Genomic DNA, 14,201 nt, shown 5'->3' on the forward strand with positions numbered 1-14,201 from the left:
GTAGCTAACTGAAAACGCTTTTTACGACGGAAAAGGCCGCGAGTGTGGTCTCTTTGAGTCTGTTGGGTGAGTTGTCGCTAGTGTGGGAGAGCCTTCACAATATCTTTGGAGGCTCTCACGGCATATCTGAGGCTGGGCGGGAGTAAGCATTCAACGAGATGACCCCAGTCAGTTCAGCGCTCTCGATTACGTCTACTGGTCCCATGGCGGCAAGATACCTAACAAGAATCTTCATAGTACGTAAGCTCAGGAAAACGGTCTCGGCATGTCCCGTAGTCCGCATAATGGTATGCTTTTACCGCGCCACGCCCCTTCTTGCGGGCAAACCACATGACTGAGAATGGCCTGAGCATGAGCATGGCATGGCTCACACAGCTGGATTCTTCTCAGATATGACCCACTTACGTTTCGAAGCTGGAGGTTGGCAGGCTTACAGCAAAGCTGGAGGGGTTGGGAGAGGGGAGACGAGAATCCCTTAAGCTTGAACATGACGAAATACCCCTGTCTGAATGCGAGTCGTCGCGAGCACCGACGTCCGGTCGTCTGGCTCACCAACAGCTCACTGCCTTCCACTCAATGCTTCACCGGCCACCTGTACAGTCGCTTTGAAGGCCATTCTCCGTTGGATGTGACCGACACGCGGCCTGTGCTTGTGAGCATGTTTTGCCCTCTCAGGGCCCATGTACGGACGGGTAGTCAACGGTCATGTGTCCAACCTTCCCCAAACCAAAACCCCGGCCAAAACGACCCAAAGTGGGAACATCTCAGGGCCCCGCATGGTCACGCCGTAGGAGACTGCACGTAACCGTCACTCGTGGGACGAGCGATCGCGTGGTGGGTGAGATCGTGATGTCAAGTCTGTCAAGAAAGAAACCACCTGGTCAGTGCCGAGAGGTGGGCACGAATTGGAAGGTCATGTTGGCACACTCACTGCCATGCACCACGCGCATGTAGCCCAGCTTATCCGCTGTTGTAGCCAAAAAATGAGTCGTGCTCCCACGGACGCGGAGTTCAGTCGCGAGTTGGACATCGAAGCTCAATTCTGTGATTGGACTAGTGTTGTCAATTACCACGTCCGTATACATCACTTTTTTGGCCTCTCAGCCGCTTGTTCTCAGCCCTGTTCACAACAAGAGTGCGATAGCCTCTGGGCACTTTTGCTCCGATAATTTCTATTTTGTCAGAACCTCAGTTTACGACGCTATGGCAGTCTGAGCACTAGACACTTCGGGAGCAATTTTTAAGATCGAAGAACCGTGCTGTAGTTACCAGTCTCTTCGCAACAGGCTGTGGCCTCTTCTGCAGGCCCTCGCAGCTCGTACAGTCTTACCCAATACCGAAGTTTTCGCATAGGCCAGGCTGGTCTCAGTGTTGTTCAAAAAGAGTTCTGCTCGTTGGGGGTATTTTGCTATGGTATAGAGGGCCGGTGTAATAGATCCACATATACCAGTCTTCGGCCCCCTCTGAGTGCATCGCTCGTGCGTCAGCTCCGTATGACGTGGGCCAATGCGGGCGCCTTGTTTTCGTGTTCTGGCGGTGGCCGGGCGAGACAAACCAGGCGACGGTCGTGACGTCACGTTACGCTCGGTGCTCGGTGCACTGGGTCACCTGACCACAGCAGAGACGCCGGGGACCAAAGAAGGCTCAGGATAGCAGGCAAGCGCCACATGCCAGGACATTATGAGACCGGTTTGTGTCTGACGCAAGCATTGATCGCATGGAGAGGCGTGTCGCTGACAGAGGCATGTACCGGCAGATGCTGGTGACGTAGACACGCACGTTTTGATGGGCTTGTAGCTGATCAATAAGTTGACTAAGTTGACAGTTTTGGGCCCAAAGAACTTGCTCTGGAAGATGGACATGATGGAAGATGGGCACACACATTGCATGGACATGTGAAACATAATTTGACAGCTCGGATTTGATTTATCACTAAAATATAAGGCATTTAGGCAGCAAAAAGATGTCAGCATTGTCTGTTTAGATCAAGGAAGGCCATATCAGGACAACCCACACCATGCCGTGGAATGAGGGGAGGCGGCTTTGCAATCTCGACAGAGAAATACCAGTATGTACTACCTGTGCTGCTCGGAATCATTTCGTGCAGACCAGGCAATAAAAATAGGTCGACACTCAAACATTTTGTTGAAGTATATGTGGATTGGTCAGGTATCTCATATGTTGTGCGGGCAGTAGAAGTCTTGACGAATTGTGCTTACCTTCTTCCTGCCTTGATCAAGACGGTTCCTTGGCCAATGAATGGCACTGGTAAGCACTAGTGTCCTCTTACGTCCTCTGTTGTGTCTAGAAATTCTGACAGATTAAAATGCTGGGTCAGATCTTTTGCTGGGCCCGCTGTTTAACTGAGTTAAGGCCAAGAGTGCCTACCACGCCCTTTTAACTACCTCAATGCTACTTCAGTGACAATAAGGTTGTGGTTACCAAATTTAAAGATACAGACGTGCTACTTTTTGACAGTATTCGAATGATCTGCTCCCTTTAAATTACACAGTTTAGGAATGACAAGTGTACATTTAAGTTCCCTTAAGTTTTATGGCATTGCGGAGGGCATGCCGAGATGTTGGTTTTTGCCAAAGCACCATATGTTTACAGATTTTGTGGAAACATTTGTGGTAACCATCCTAAAAACCAGAAAGCGTAAGATATTGTTATTTGGTTCCACATCATGGTGCCCAAAATTGGAGTGCGTTTGCATGCGGTACCCGCCTTATTCACCACAGTGCACGAGCTTGGCATAAATGAATTTAGGCGGTGCCGCATAATGACCACCGTTTTGGAGAAAAACTTTTGCCTTCTATAGTTCATAGCCGTTGTACAAGGCCAGAGCTGCACTTAGTTCTCGTTGGTTATGGAGTTGGAGGACAAAGTTGTGGGATACGTGGTTTTATGACACATGTAACATGTCTGTCACCACATGTTGATCTTTTGGGCTTAGTGTATGGATTTCACTATACGTTCATGACTTGCATGGCACATGTCGTCTCACGATGGATATGCATGGACAATTACAGTTGCATATTTCATCCAGGGTGGATATCTGTTATGCCTCGCTTTCATGCAGACGGCCGTGCAGTCTCCCGCAGTACAAGGCGCCCTCCCTCGTCCGGTCGAACGAGCGGCCAGTGATGCGCCTGTCGGACGCGCGCCTCCCTGCGGTGCAGTCCGGCACGTTCCAAGAACGGTCCCATTACCGGGCAGCTGCCAGAGGAATCTGCAACATCCTGCTCTCGAGAACATTCTGGGAAATGGGCGGGTCCTGTCGCGGCCCTCGTGACTATCTGCACTAGTGTCACGCAAAGATGATTGGGAGTTTCTGTTATTCTCATGAATCACCTGCATGCGTCAGGAAAGCTTGCATCTGGAAAGTCGCGCTCTGACCGTCGCGGTCGGCGCGCCCGAAAAACTTGAAAGTTATGCCCCAGTGCCGTTTCTATTTATCCTGAAGTAACGTGCTCAGGAAGCATCTTATTATATGATTCTTTATTTTGCACCTGTCACGATTCTTTACTTATCATTTTTCATCACAAGTAGCGTGGTTAGGAGGCTTCTCAGTAATCAGGAAAGGCCCAGAGAACTGATCATAACTTATTTTGGCCCCTAATGTAGGATTACTAATGTTCCGTCGCATATGCTCAGTCGCTTATATGTATCAGGCAATCTTGACCAGCTCCACAGCAATATGACATGAAGGAAAAGGCACCGTCTGGGGAGTCAAACCCTGTCCTCAAGTAAGGCGCACAGCGCGGTAGTGCAGCCACAGCTTCAGCTCAGTGGTTTCATGGTCCAGCTTTCGATGCGTGTTTTCGTTGTTCTAGTAACTCTGAACCCCGTAATCCGCCCAGCGTCCGCCCGCCGCCTCACAGCATCGGCTGGTGGGTTGGAAGCCGCCTGTATTTGTGTATATGCATGCATTTAATCTAAAATTCCTCCGTCAAATAGCTTTTCCGGATTTGCATCCAGTACATGTCAAAACAAGAAAGAAAAGCTAATCGCGGGATGCCTATGCAGTTGAATACCAAACCGAGATACGAATGGCATTCGAGTACGAATGTGCACCAGCCACGAGATCACCACATGTCCAATCTCCGCTCAGCTGCCCACGGTCCTCATGGCACGCTGAGACTGCGGACAGTAAGCGGCGCTCAGTTATACCGACCGGTAGCCCATTACATAAGGGCGCCGTTGGGTATCGAAAGCCTTAGCGAGCACACCAGCCGGTATCTTGGCAGCTCCAGGCGCCCTACTCCGGTGGAGCGAGTGGCGTGGTGGGATACTGGGGAACTGGCGGTAAACATGCTGCTCATTGCAGGTGGCCCTTCAGGCAGCTTGAAACCTTGGTAACGTCGCGCACCGTGGTTGACGGCTCTATTCCGTCGCATCCCAGAGCCTGGAGTGCTGGACCAATCCTGTCCCGACGCAGCGACCGTGTCACTTCCCTGGCGGCAAAATTTATAACCTTCTGGAGGCTGTTGATATTTGACGGCGCCTCTGTATACCCAAAGACGACACAGAATGCGAGGGGATAAGTGGGTTTGGATCAGAAATTTTGATATGTCCTGAGTGAAACGATGCCGCAGGCGAAAGAGAGATATCAGAAGTGTAATGCATTTCCTGACCGCTTGACTGATGAGCGACTGCGACTGACTGATGTGGCTGATTTGCAGGACAGAATGGGGTCGATGACGACACCGAGCAGCCGAATCAAGCTGCTCGGTCTGGCGCGGTCCGGTAGACTGCAAAGTGCACTGCAAAAGCCATCCTGAATGATTTTCAAGACGGCTTTTCAGTTCAAAACCACCCACGTTTGCTCATGGATGCTCATGGAATCATGGATGCATGGGTGGCCTTGAAATGGTCCGCACGGAATAATCTACATATTCGCGGGGATGTTGCTCAGGAGCTGGAGCGGTTAAGGTCTTAAGAAGGGCAGGCCTGTGAACTGCACCGAACAATTTTCAAGATGACTTTTTCAGTTCAAAGTCCCATTCAAAAATGGAATACTCCCTTTAAAGACCAGGTCGCTTTCATCGGTGACGGCGTAAGCCTTTTGAAAATGACCGTTGTGGCGGCTGAAATGTTGGATAAAATTAGCGTCTATCTTGTCCTTTACCCTATCACATTACGCCTTCCATCCCGGTTCTCCAGCTGGTGGACTTCACCTTCAAACGTACTGCTTCGTATTAGCAACGTGGCGGGCAAAATTGCGGCGGTAACGCCAATGCAGTGAACTATGGGCATGGGGTGTAATCATTCTTTTATTTGATACCAGTCAGTTAAACCATCATCCCAGTACCCTGCAATGCTGTTTGAACCGTCATATGTTTCACATCGCAGTGGAAACAATGCCTGGTTCGTGTGTTTGAGCACCTGCATGCAACAAATATTGTCTTTCAGCGTGGCGCAGTTTACCTTGGCCTGACTGAACCCGTTAGAATGTAACTCAGGCCGCCGCCGTATTGACGGGATGTCTGTACTGCAGTTCGTATTATTCCCTGGGGTCAAGGTCTGGGTTACCCATGGCCTATCAAGTAGGCGCCGGATCGGAGACCAGCGATTTGGTGGATGCGGCTGTCGCATATCCGGCGACGGGCGTGGGCCGGAAAGCGGTCGTTGAGCGGGCGGCCCTTCATACGGCCGGAAAGCGGCCGCCCTGTTTTACGGCGGGCTAAGCGGGATGGCCCGTCGCGCACCGGCTGTCGGGGTGGCCCACCATGCTGTCGGTGGCCCGTCGTGCCGGGGCGGGGGAGCCTAGCATATTGCTGGTGAGCGGGGTGGCACCTAGTGCGGCCGGTGAGCGGGGTGACCCGTGGCTCGGCCGGTAAGCGGCCGCCTGTCGTTCGGCCATCGTCCGCGGCTGATTTACGACGGGCCGCGGCCGGGCCGCCGGTCGGGGCCGGTCGCGGCGCGGCCGTTTTTTGCGCCGCGGCTGATCGCGGCGGCCGGAGCGGCCTGGACAGTGACTGATGCCCCGGCGGCCGGCCGGCCGAGACAATGCGCTGGCCAGGGCGCCGCGTCATCGGCTGTCGAGCTACTGGAAGCCCGGTGTCGTGCGCTCAGCGGTCACCGGTCGCCCGCCTTGTTTAGTAGGCGGTATTTCTGGTTTCTGTTCCGCACAGTACACGCCCGTCGCGAACGGAGCTGACTGGGAACCGTCACTCCTTATTTACGTTGTTAACATTCATCCCCGAGAATTCGGCTTCAGATAAGTCGGTTCGGTCGGCGGCCACGGGTTGTCAGCACGTTGTCCGTTATATGTTTGGTTGCTTGGCGCCGACCGCCCAGACTGTGTTGTGGGGCCGCCGAGAGGCAGTCTTTGCTCCGCACGGGCCCACGTGGGCGGCCACGAAGCGTGGGCTCTGCACCGGCCGTGGACTGACCGCGACGCAGGTGTTCCGCAAATACCCGTGGGTCGGCCAGAGGGGCCTGTGTTACGCACAGGACGTGGGACGGCACGAGGTCGCTTTTCCGCACAGGACGTGGGAGGGCACGAGATCTGTGTTCAGCACAGGACGTGGGACGGCTTGAGGTCTGTGTCCCGCACAGGACGTGGGACGGCACGAGCCCCGTGTTCCGCGCAGAAGCCGCTGGCCAGCCGGTCGCCGGGCCCTTTTTACGATTTGGCTGCCCCGAACGCTTTGCTGTCGTCTATCGGCCCAGGATCTACCATTAGCAGGTATTACACAGGTCCCCGCTTTGTTATTGCCGTGTTCGACATGTTTGACTGGTTTAGCCGACCCGCTGGCTGGCGGCCGGCCCGTCGCCCCACCGCACCCCACCCCGCCCCGCCCGGCGTCTCGGTGGCGGCGTCCGCCCGCGGTGACCGCCATCCGCAGCCGGGACGCCGCCGGAGGCGGCACGCTCGCCAGGCCGGTACGAGCGGGGCGCGTGGCCGGCCGTCCAGCGGGTGCTGTCTGGTCCGATCTGATCTGACATCAGATGAGTGGATAGTTACCATGCGACCGCGGAGGCTCAGGTTTTCGGGGAATGGAGACCGACTAAAAGCTGTACAAGGCTCGTAAAAGTTTGATCTTGCTATATCTGGGTGTGTGTATGGTGCCCATGTATCATGCTGAAAGGACAAATAAATCGTAAGCTGTAGGAAGTTGGGTTTACTCCATGCATTCCCTTTTGTCTCTCGTGAGCAGCCCATTTGCACGTGTTCAAAAACAAGTTCTCTCTTGATGCAACCCACGTGACCTTTCGAGTGGTGCGCTGAATGTCATCGTAGGTATGTTTCATGTTCCTTGAAGACAACTTAAGACAAAAATATGATTTCAAATCAGCAGCGCCCAATAAGCAACATGTCGAACCGCGTGGAGAGAAAACAGTTATTTTTACGGAAAATTACAATTTTGGAAGAAATCAGTATAGAAAAAGGTTAAATTAAAAGGGGTCGGCAGTGATCTGTATAGGGAGCAAGTGTGGAGGGGGAGGGGGTGTTGCCAGCTGACTGTCTAAAAATGGATTAACATGCGAGCCCGTCTGTTGGGCTTGACGCGCAAAAAGCATGTGGCACCGTGTTTTCATGCAATTGGTGTGGAGAGATAGGATCCACCTCAAACGTGTTGTAACGTCGGCGTTCTTAGAATAAACAGCATTTCATTCAAAAGGTAGCCTTTACTGCTATTAAGCCCTCAGAAATTGCAATATCGGCCACTCTGTCGCTCCATCTCAGGCCGAAACTATAAACGAGTGCACTGTCCCAATTGAAGCACCGCTACTGCGTGCCGAACTGCCATAGGGCCCTTCTCAATGCAAACAAATTGCACAATGACTACAGCGTGAGGAGAAAACCAGGGAACAGGAATGTATTAGATGTATGGAGGCAACGCTGCCAGTGGGAAACTGGGTTTTGAGTGACAAAAAGATAATGCGTATCTTAGAGCCGTTTGTGAGTCAAACATGTTGAAGGTGGCGACGTAGTGTGGTTCTCAGGATGTTTGTATCTTTGGTTCTCAGGATGTTTGTGTCTTGCCCGGGGTTTTCTCCCTACAGAGTAAGATCGGAAGGTTTTGGCCGTAACTCGCACCCTATGGAGTCAAAGATGGCTTGGCTTGCGTTTGTGGTGGCAACACTTGACCAATAATGTTGTAGTGGCCGAAGATAGAGCTCAAATGTACTAGCATATCACGTGTTAACGATGAAAAAAAACCGATTTTTGAAATTGAAAAACCGATTTTTGGAAACACATTTTTCCGTCCTTTCCAGGGCACCAGAAATATGGAACTTTTTTCGGTTGCCCCAGTGCCTTTTTAGTATGTCTAATCCTTTTGACATTGGATTTTCCGAAATACTTCTAAGTCATAAGATTAGCTATCAGCAGACGACATGAGCACAGCTCGAAATATTGAGTGCCGCTTACTGGATTATTTATTTATAATCATCAAAAGCAGTTATTAACACTATAACGTCGTTCAACCGGTACCTTCTCTTGTGCTGTAGGCCGTTAAGTCGGCAGCCATTTTAAACTCTGGGTGCCGAAAAATTGCTGAGCCGAAAGCCTTTCTTATAGCAAGCTCCGAAAAGCTTTCCAATTTAAAAAAGTAAAAACCTATCGCGAAAAGAGTGCCGCCGATTGCGGGTCCTGAATTAACTAAAGGTAAATGTCATGAATGCTTTCCACCTTGGTTATGGCTCTCATTTCTCCACATCTGAAGAAGGAAGGAAGTCATGTGTTACCGCTGTTACGGTTTTGCTTCAAATGCGTAACCGATCCCAGAGCATGACCATTAAAATTGAAGCGTCCAGTGTCGTACGGGTTCATTGCTCCATAAAACGCATTGTAGCTGCATTTCCGCTGTCATCATTAGGCAGAGTGGGCATGAAGTGCTGCAGCAACGCGCCGGGTAAATCGAATGGATGATGATCAAGATAAAACACACACACATATATATATATATATATATATATATATATCTATCTATATATATATTACTATGATATATATATAGTATATATATAGATATAATTGTATATATATATATCTGATATATATCATATCTATAATATATATATATATATATTATATGTGTGGTGAGTTGGGTGAGTGTGTGTGTGTGTGTGTGTGTGGTGTTGCGTGTGTGCGTGCGTGTGTGCGTGCGTGTGTGCTTGCGGCTGTGTGTGTGTGTGTGGGTTGTGTGTGCGTGCGCGCGTGGTGCGTGCGTGCGTGCGTGCGTGCGTGCGTGCTGTGTCGTGTGTGTGTGTGTGTGTGTGGTGTGTATGTAGCTATTTATATTCATATATGCATGTAATATATTTTATTCAAAGCTTTTCGAGAACGAAAAATGAAATTCATTAAATGTTGAATCCCGTCACAAATAAGCTTATCACAGTAAATAAGGCTTGCCTCGCCCGAAACTTTTATGGTTCAGCTCCGTGCGCACGCTGCCTTGGTTTAGGTTAGTGATGGTGAACATTAAGCTTCCTGCGAAACATCGACTTCCATGTTAATTGGACATTTTGCATCAGACCACTTACAGAATATGGAAGGGATATTCATATTTCCGTGCAATTACAAGACATGACCTCAACTGGACAGGCAAGTTTCCTCATCAGTTGCGAGCATCCAGGTGTATAATGGTGTGGTCGACGGGCTATACAAGTGTGTAATGGTGTGGTCGACTGAGCCGCACAGGTGTGTAATGGTGTGGTCGGCTGAGCCGTTCGCTATTTTTCGGAACTGTACTCAGTGCGGGTTCCGAAGACCGAACCCCCCGCCCCGCAGATCCCTCTGGCGACGGGGACGCCGTGCCGCCATGTTGGCTACCGGCCGGCTGCCCTCCGCCTGACCTACGCATCCTGCGTTCCTGCAAGTCACGTGGCGCACCACAACCTCAGCCATGCTGAATACCAGCTAGTCGGCTCGCGCCCCAGCCCGCGCTGCGCCGCGTCGCGCAGCTGAGCAAACGCGCCGTGCACAGTTCACTGCTCGTGCACGCTTGCCTGCTGCGAACGTGTGGTAGTGCCGGGCCGAATTATTCCGCGTGGCGGGTTAGAGTGCTCGAGCCGTGTTGGTCGGGTTTCGGCGGCCGACGCTATCTGGCCCGGTTTTCGTGAGGCAGATCAGGCGGTGGCCGCGGCCGGCCCAGCGCCAGCGGACCTGTTTTGACGTCCTCCCCCTCCCCTCCCCGTCCCCGGCACGCCGCCGCGGGTAAACCGTGACCTGGCGTCGTGCCAGCTGCTGATGACCTGACGCGGGAGAGATGTGAATGGGGGTGGCTACTGCGTGCGTGCTGCCCTGCACTTGGACGTGGGGGCTCCTGCCAGGGTTGCACGATACGGCCGGCTGACAACCGCCTATCTCTGTTCGCAGCTGCGTCACTTCACGCCGCTGATCGAGTCCGACTGCAGCAGCCGGCTGCGCTTCTTCCTCTGCTCGCTCTTCGTACCGCTCTGCTCGGAAAAGGTGGACGCGCCCATCCCCAGCTGCCAGTCGCTTTGCTTCGAGGTCAAGGACAAATGCCTGCCGCTGCTGCAGTCCGTGAAGATGCCGTGGCCGCAGGTGCTCAACTGCTCACAGCTGCCGCGCGAGAAGGCGAGCGACGACTTGTGCATGTCGTACCCGAGAGACGGCGAGCCAGCGCGACGGCCGCCGAGCGGGCGCGTGCCCCAGCTCGACGCGCCCTACCTGATGGCTAAGTACCCACGCCGGGACTGGGATGGTCTGCTACCGGGTGGTCGTGCCGCGCCGCCGCCCGGCTGGCCGGCCCTACCGCCGACGCCGACGCCGCCGGCGGCGAGCTGCCCGGCGCGCTACGTGCGCCTGCCGGCGCCGCACGACTGCCGGCCGGCCTGCGGAGCCGAGGTGCTCTTCACCACCGCCGACCGGCAGTTGACCGAGCTGTGGATGACGGTGTTGGCGACGCTCTGCTTCCTCTCCACGCTCTTCACGGTGCTGACTTTCTGGATCGATACGACGCGCTTCAAGTACCCGGAGCGGCCGATCGTGTTCATCAGCATGTGCTACAACATCTACTCGCTCGGCTACCTGCTGCGCATGTTCCTCGGCACGGACCACGTGATCTGTGACGTCACCTCGGAGGGGGAGCGCTACTTGATCGACGAGAGCCTGGACGGTGCCGGCTGCATTGTCACCTTCCTCCTGCTCTACTACTTCGGCCTGGCGTCGAATCTGTGGTGGGTAGCGCTCACCTTCACCTGGTTCCTGAGCGCCGGCCGGAAGTGGAGCTCGGAGGCTATCCAGCACTACGCCACGCACCTACACGCCGTAGCCTGGGGCGTGCCGGCCGTGCTCACGCTCGTCATTATCACGGCTCAGACCATCTCGGGCGACGAGCTGACTGGCCTCTGCTACGTGTCGAGCCGGCAGCTGCCGCTCCTGACGCTGGTGGTGGCGCCGCTGGCGCTGCTTCTGCTCACCGGCGCGCTCTTCCTGACGCTCGGCTACGCCGCGCTCGTCAACATCCGGCGCCGCATGCGCCTTCACGGTACCAACACGCACAAGCTGGAGACGCTGATGGTGCGTATCGGCGTGTACGGCCTGCTGTACATGGCGCCCGCCACCTGCGTGGTCGCCTGCTACCTGTACGAGTACGTGCACTGGGACACGTGGCGGGCGCGGGCGCTGCACGAGGCGAGCCAGTGCGTCGCTGGTGGCACCTGTCCGCTTCAGGCCAGCATCCCGCCCATCTCCGTGTTCATGCTGAAGCTTTTCATGTCGCTGGTCGTGGGCGTCGTGAGCGGCGTGTGGATCTGGACGGCGAAGACGGCCAACAGCTGGCATCGGTTTTGCGGCGAGCTGTGCTGCGGCCGCCGCCGCCACGGCGCCAAGGGCGGCGCGTACGCGCCGGCGCCGCAGGCGCTGCCGCTGGCGAGCGCGCGCCCCGTCGAGCCGCCGCCGCCGCCACCACCGTCGGCGGCCGTGCCGGCGCGCCGCGGCCGCACCCTGGGACAGGTGTCGCGCGTCTGAGGACGGAAACGGGACCGCTTACGAGCCGGGAGGATTCGGCGAGGACTCGAGCCGTGGGCCGCGCGGCGGACCCAGCGCGCGCGACACGTATGCCGTGCGCGAGAATGCGCGCTGCGGCCACTTGCGCCGCGATCAGCGGCTGGACTGCGGCGTGCCGTCTCCAGAGCCGGTCTGGAGATCTGCCGAGAGCGCAGGACAGAACAGTCACGCTCCGGACCCGGGGCTGCACGCGAGCGAGGTGACCCTGACGTCCTGCCGTCGCTGGTGAACGACTGTTGGCGTGAAGCGAGCCGAGATGGAGTGAGGACCGGAGCGCTGTGTTGCCCTTTGTGTGTTCGGTCAAGCCCGGTGGTGATGAGTACGTCCGTGTTGTGTTGGTGCGACCACACTTGGAGGGTTGGGCGCGCGTTTGCCCGTGGGGCCCATGCTTGATGACCTGCCAGGGGGAGGGGGTGCCGCTTGGCAGTGCTCTCCATGCTGACTAGTCCGGAAGTCGACCAGAGGCGGCCGTCGTTTGATGTTTGTACGTTTGTGCTGGAAGGCATCTTATTTATTCTGTCCAGTTGCGCTGCCATTGTTTGTTTCTTCTGACCTTATCGTTGGTGTTACATGTTGGATGCGTTATGATGATTCACTTCAGATGTTGCAACACGAGTTCAAACGGTGGCTGTGGTCTGTTCCGACATCAGAGACGTGCGGCGAAAACTGATCCTGTTGAGCCTTCGACATTCCGCCGCGCCCGGTAAACACGTCGGTCTTGGTCTGTTCCGCGCCGCTCCTGCGAAGCGGACGCTCCGCACGCTCCGACTGCCGCCGAGATGGCGCTACCAAGTATGCAGCACACCTGCGGCGGATCAGCGTCGGCCGAACGGCGGCCATTCATCTCAGCTGGTGTGTTTACCGCGGCGTCTCTTGACCGGGACGTTGTTGGTCCGTCTGCCCTCCCAGGTGGCGGTGACGCGCCGACCACGTGATCGAAATCGACGGCCGCTGCGAGCGCGCGGCACCGCCCACAAAGTTCCCGCTGTTCGCCACAAGCTCGGAGTTTTTCGCGTTAAAGCAGTGTTAAGTCGTGTTCTGATCTAAAGTAGTCACGCCACACTTCATGCATACTTGCATGCGGCAGCATGTGCTGCGGGACCCGTAGAAGCCCCGTGTCACGGACACCCTAGCACGGGGCATGAGGTACATTTCCTTTTCGAGGTACTGGACACCATCGAAGCGCGGCGCTGTAGATCACGTGACGGCGGTGAAATGCTGTCAATCCCGCTGTCAGTTGGAAATCAGCTCAGAGGAAACTCTCCTTAAAAAGTCGAAAATTCTTGCCATAATTTAGAACCACACCAGGGCATGGCGATCGTTTCCCGCGATTGGCGGGGCGGAGAAGTCATTTTGGCAACGGCTACTGCCATGGCCTAACCGCCGGCTGCCTATCATCGCCGCACGGTACGCATTAAGTCACTGCTGATGTCGTGACAGACCGGGCGATCCGCGGCCTCTGCAGCTCAACCCCCGGCCGTTCATCCGGTGCCGGGAGCGTCACGGGCCGCGCTGCCGTCCGCCGGGTGACACCACTTCAAACACAGCCGTTAACAGATCGCCGCTGTTTCGTATTTGACTAGCCGTTCCGCTGAGTGGAGCGCGCAGCTCAGCGCACCGTGGGCCAACACCACACCGGCTGGGGTTGGCTGCAGTAGCGGCAGCACGATTTGGCCACCTGAGCGTCGCGGGTGCGGTTAGCCACGTTTGGACAGCCACCTGCGCGGTATGCTTCGGGAGAGCAGCACGTCGCTTTATCACGAGATCGCTGCTGAGCCTCAGCGAGAACGGGCAGCACGACCGCTCTTGTGTAAACAGTCAGTCCGGATAATCTATGTGGGCTGGTGAACGTTAGCACGGTGCCATTATTGCCTCGTCATCTAATCAGACCGGAGGCGTGTCTACAGTGCCGCCAGCGACCCGCCGTCTCGGGCGTAAGCAGCCGGCGGATCGACTAATCCGCGACCGACGGCTGCAGGTCCGGTATGCCAGCCGGGGCGGCCGCCGCCGCCGGCGCGTTTACACAAAAGGCGCGCGGCCAATCTCTAAGCCACACCATCGGCCGCCCAGATCTAAAGCGGCCACGCCCGCCGGCACAGCCGCGGCGCTGCCCGGCTGGGTGGCGCTGGCCCCAGGCGCGCTGGCGCTTGCTCGGGCGGGTGGCGCTGGACGAAACCTCGGTCCCGTCGACCGCACTGAGAAGTGCTGGCCG

General features: G+C 55.5%; 1 protein-coding gene across 1 annotated transcript in view; it reads left to right on the top strand.

Annotated features, from left to right (window-relative positions):
• Positions 1-12,218, top strand: part of LOC119102784 (frizzled-9) — a 13,319-nt gene extending 1,101 nt beyond the window's left edge. Inside the window, exons 2-4 of the mRNA XM_037226239.1 lie at positions 10,334-10,732; positions 10,793-11,820; positions 11,936-12,218. Coding sequence (XP_037082134.1) covers positions 10,334-10,732; positions 10,793-11,820; positions 11,936-12,218 — 1,710 coding nt within the window. The remainder of the gene's footprint in view (positions 1-10,333; positions 10,733-10,792; positions 11,821-11,935) is intronic.
• The last annotated feature ends 1,983 nt before the right edge of the window (positions 12,219-14,201 follow it).

This window comes from Pollicipes pollicipes, unplaced genomic scaffold (assembly GCF_011947565.3).
Source record: "Pollicipes pollicipes isolate AB1234 unplaced genomic scaffold, Ppol_2.1 Scaffold_5724;HRSCAF=6776_pilon_pilon_pilon, whole genome shotgun sequence".
In the NCBI taxonomy this organism is placed as follows: Eukaryota; Metazoa; Arthropoda; class Thecostraca; order Pollicipedomorpha; family Pollicipedidae; genus Pollicipes; species Pollicipes pollicipes.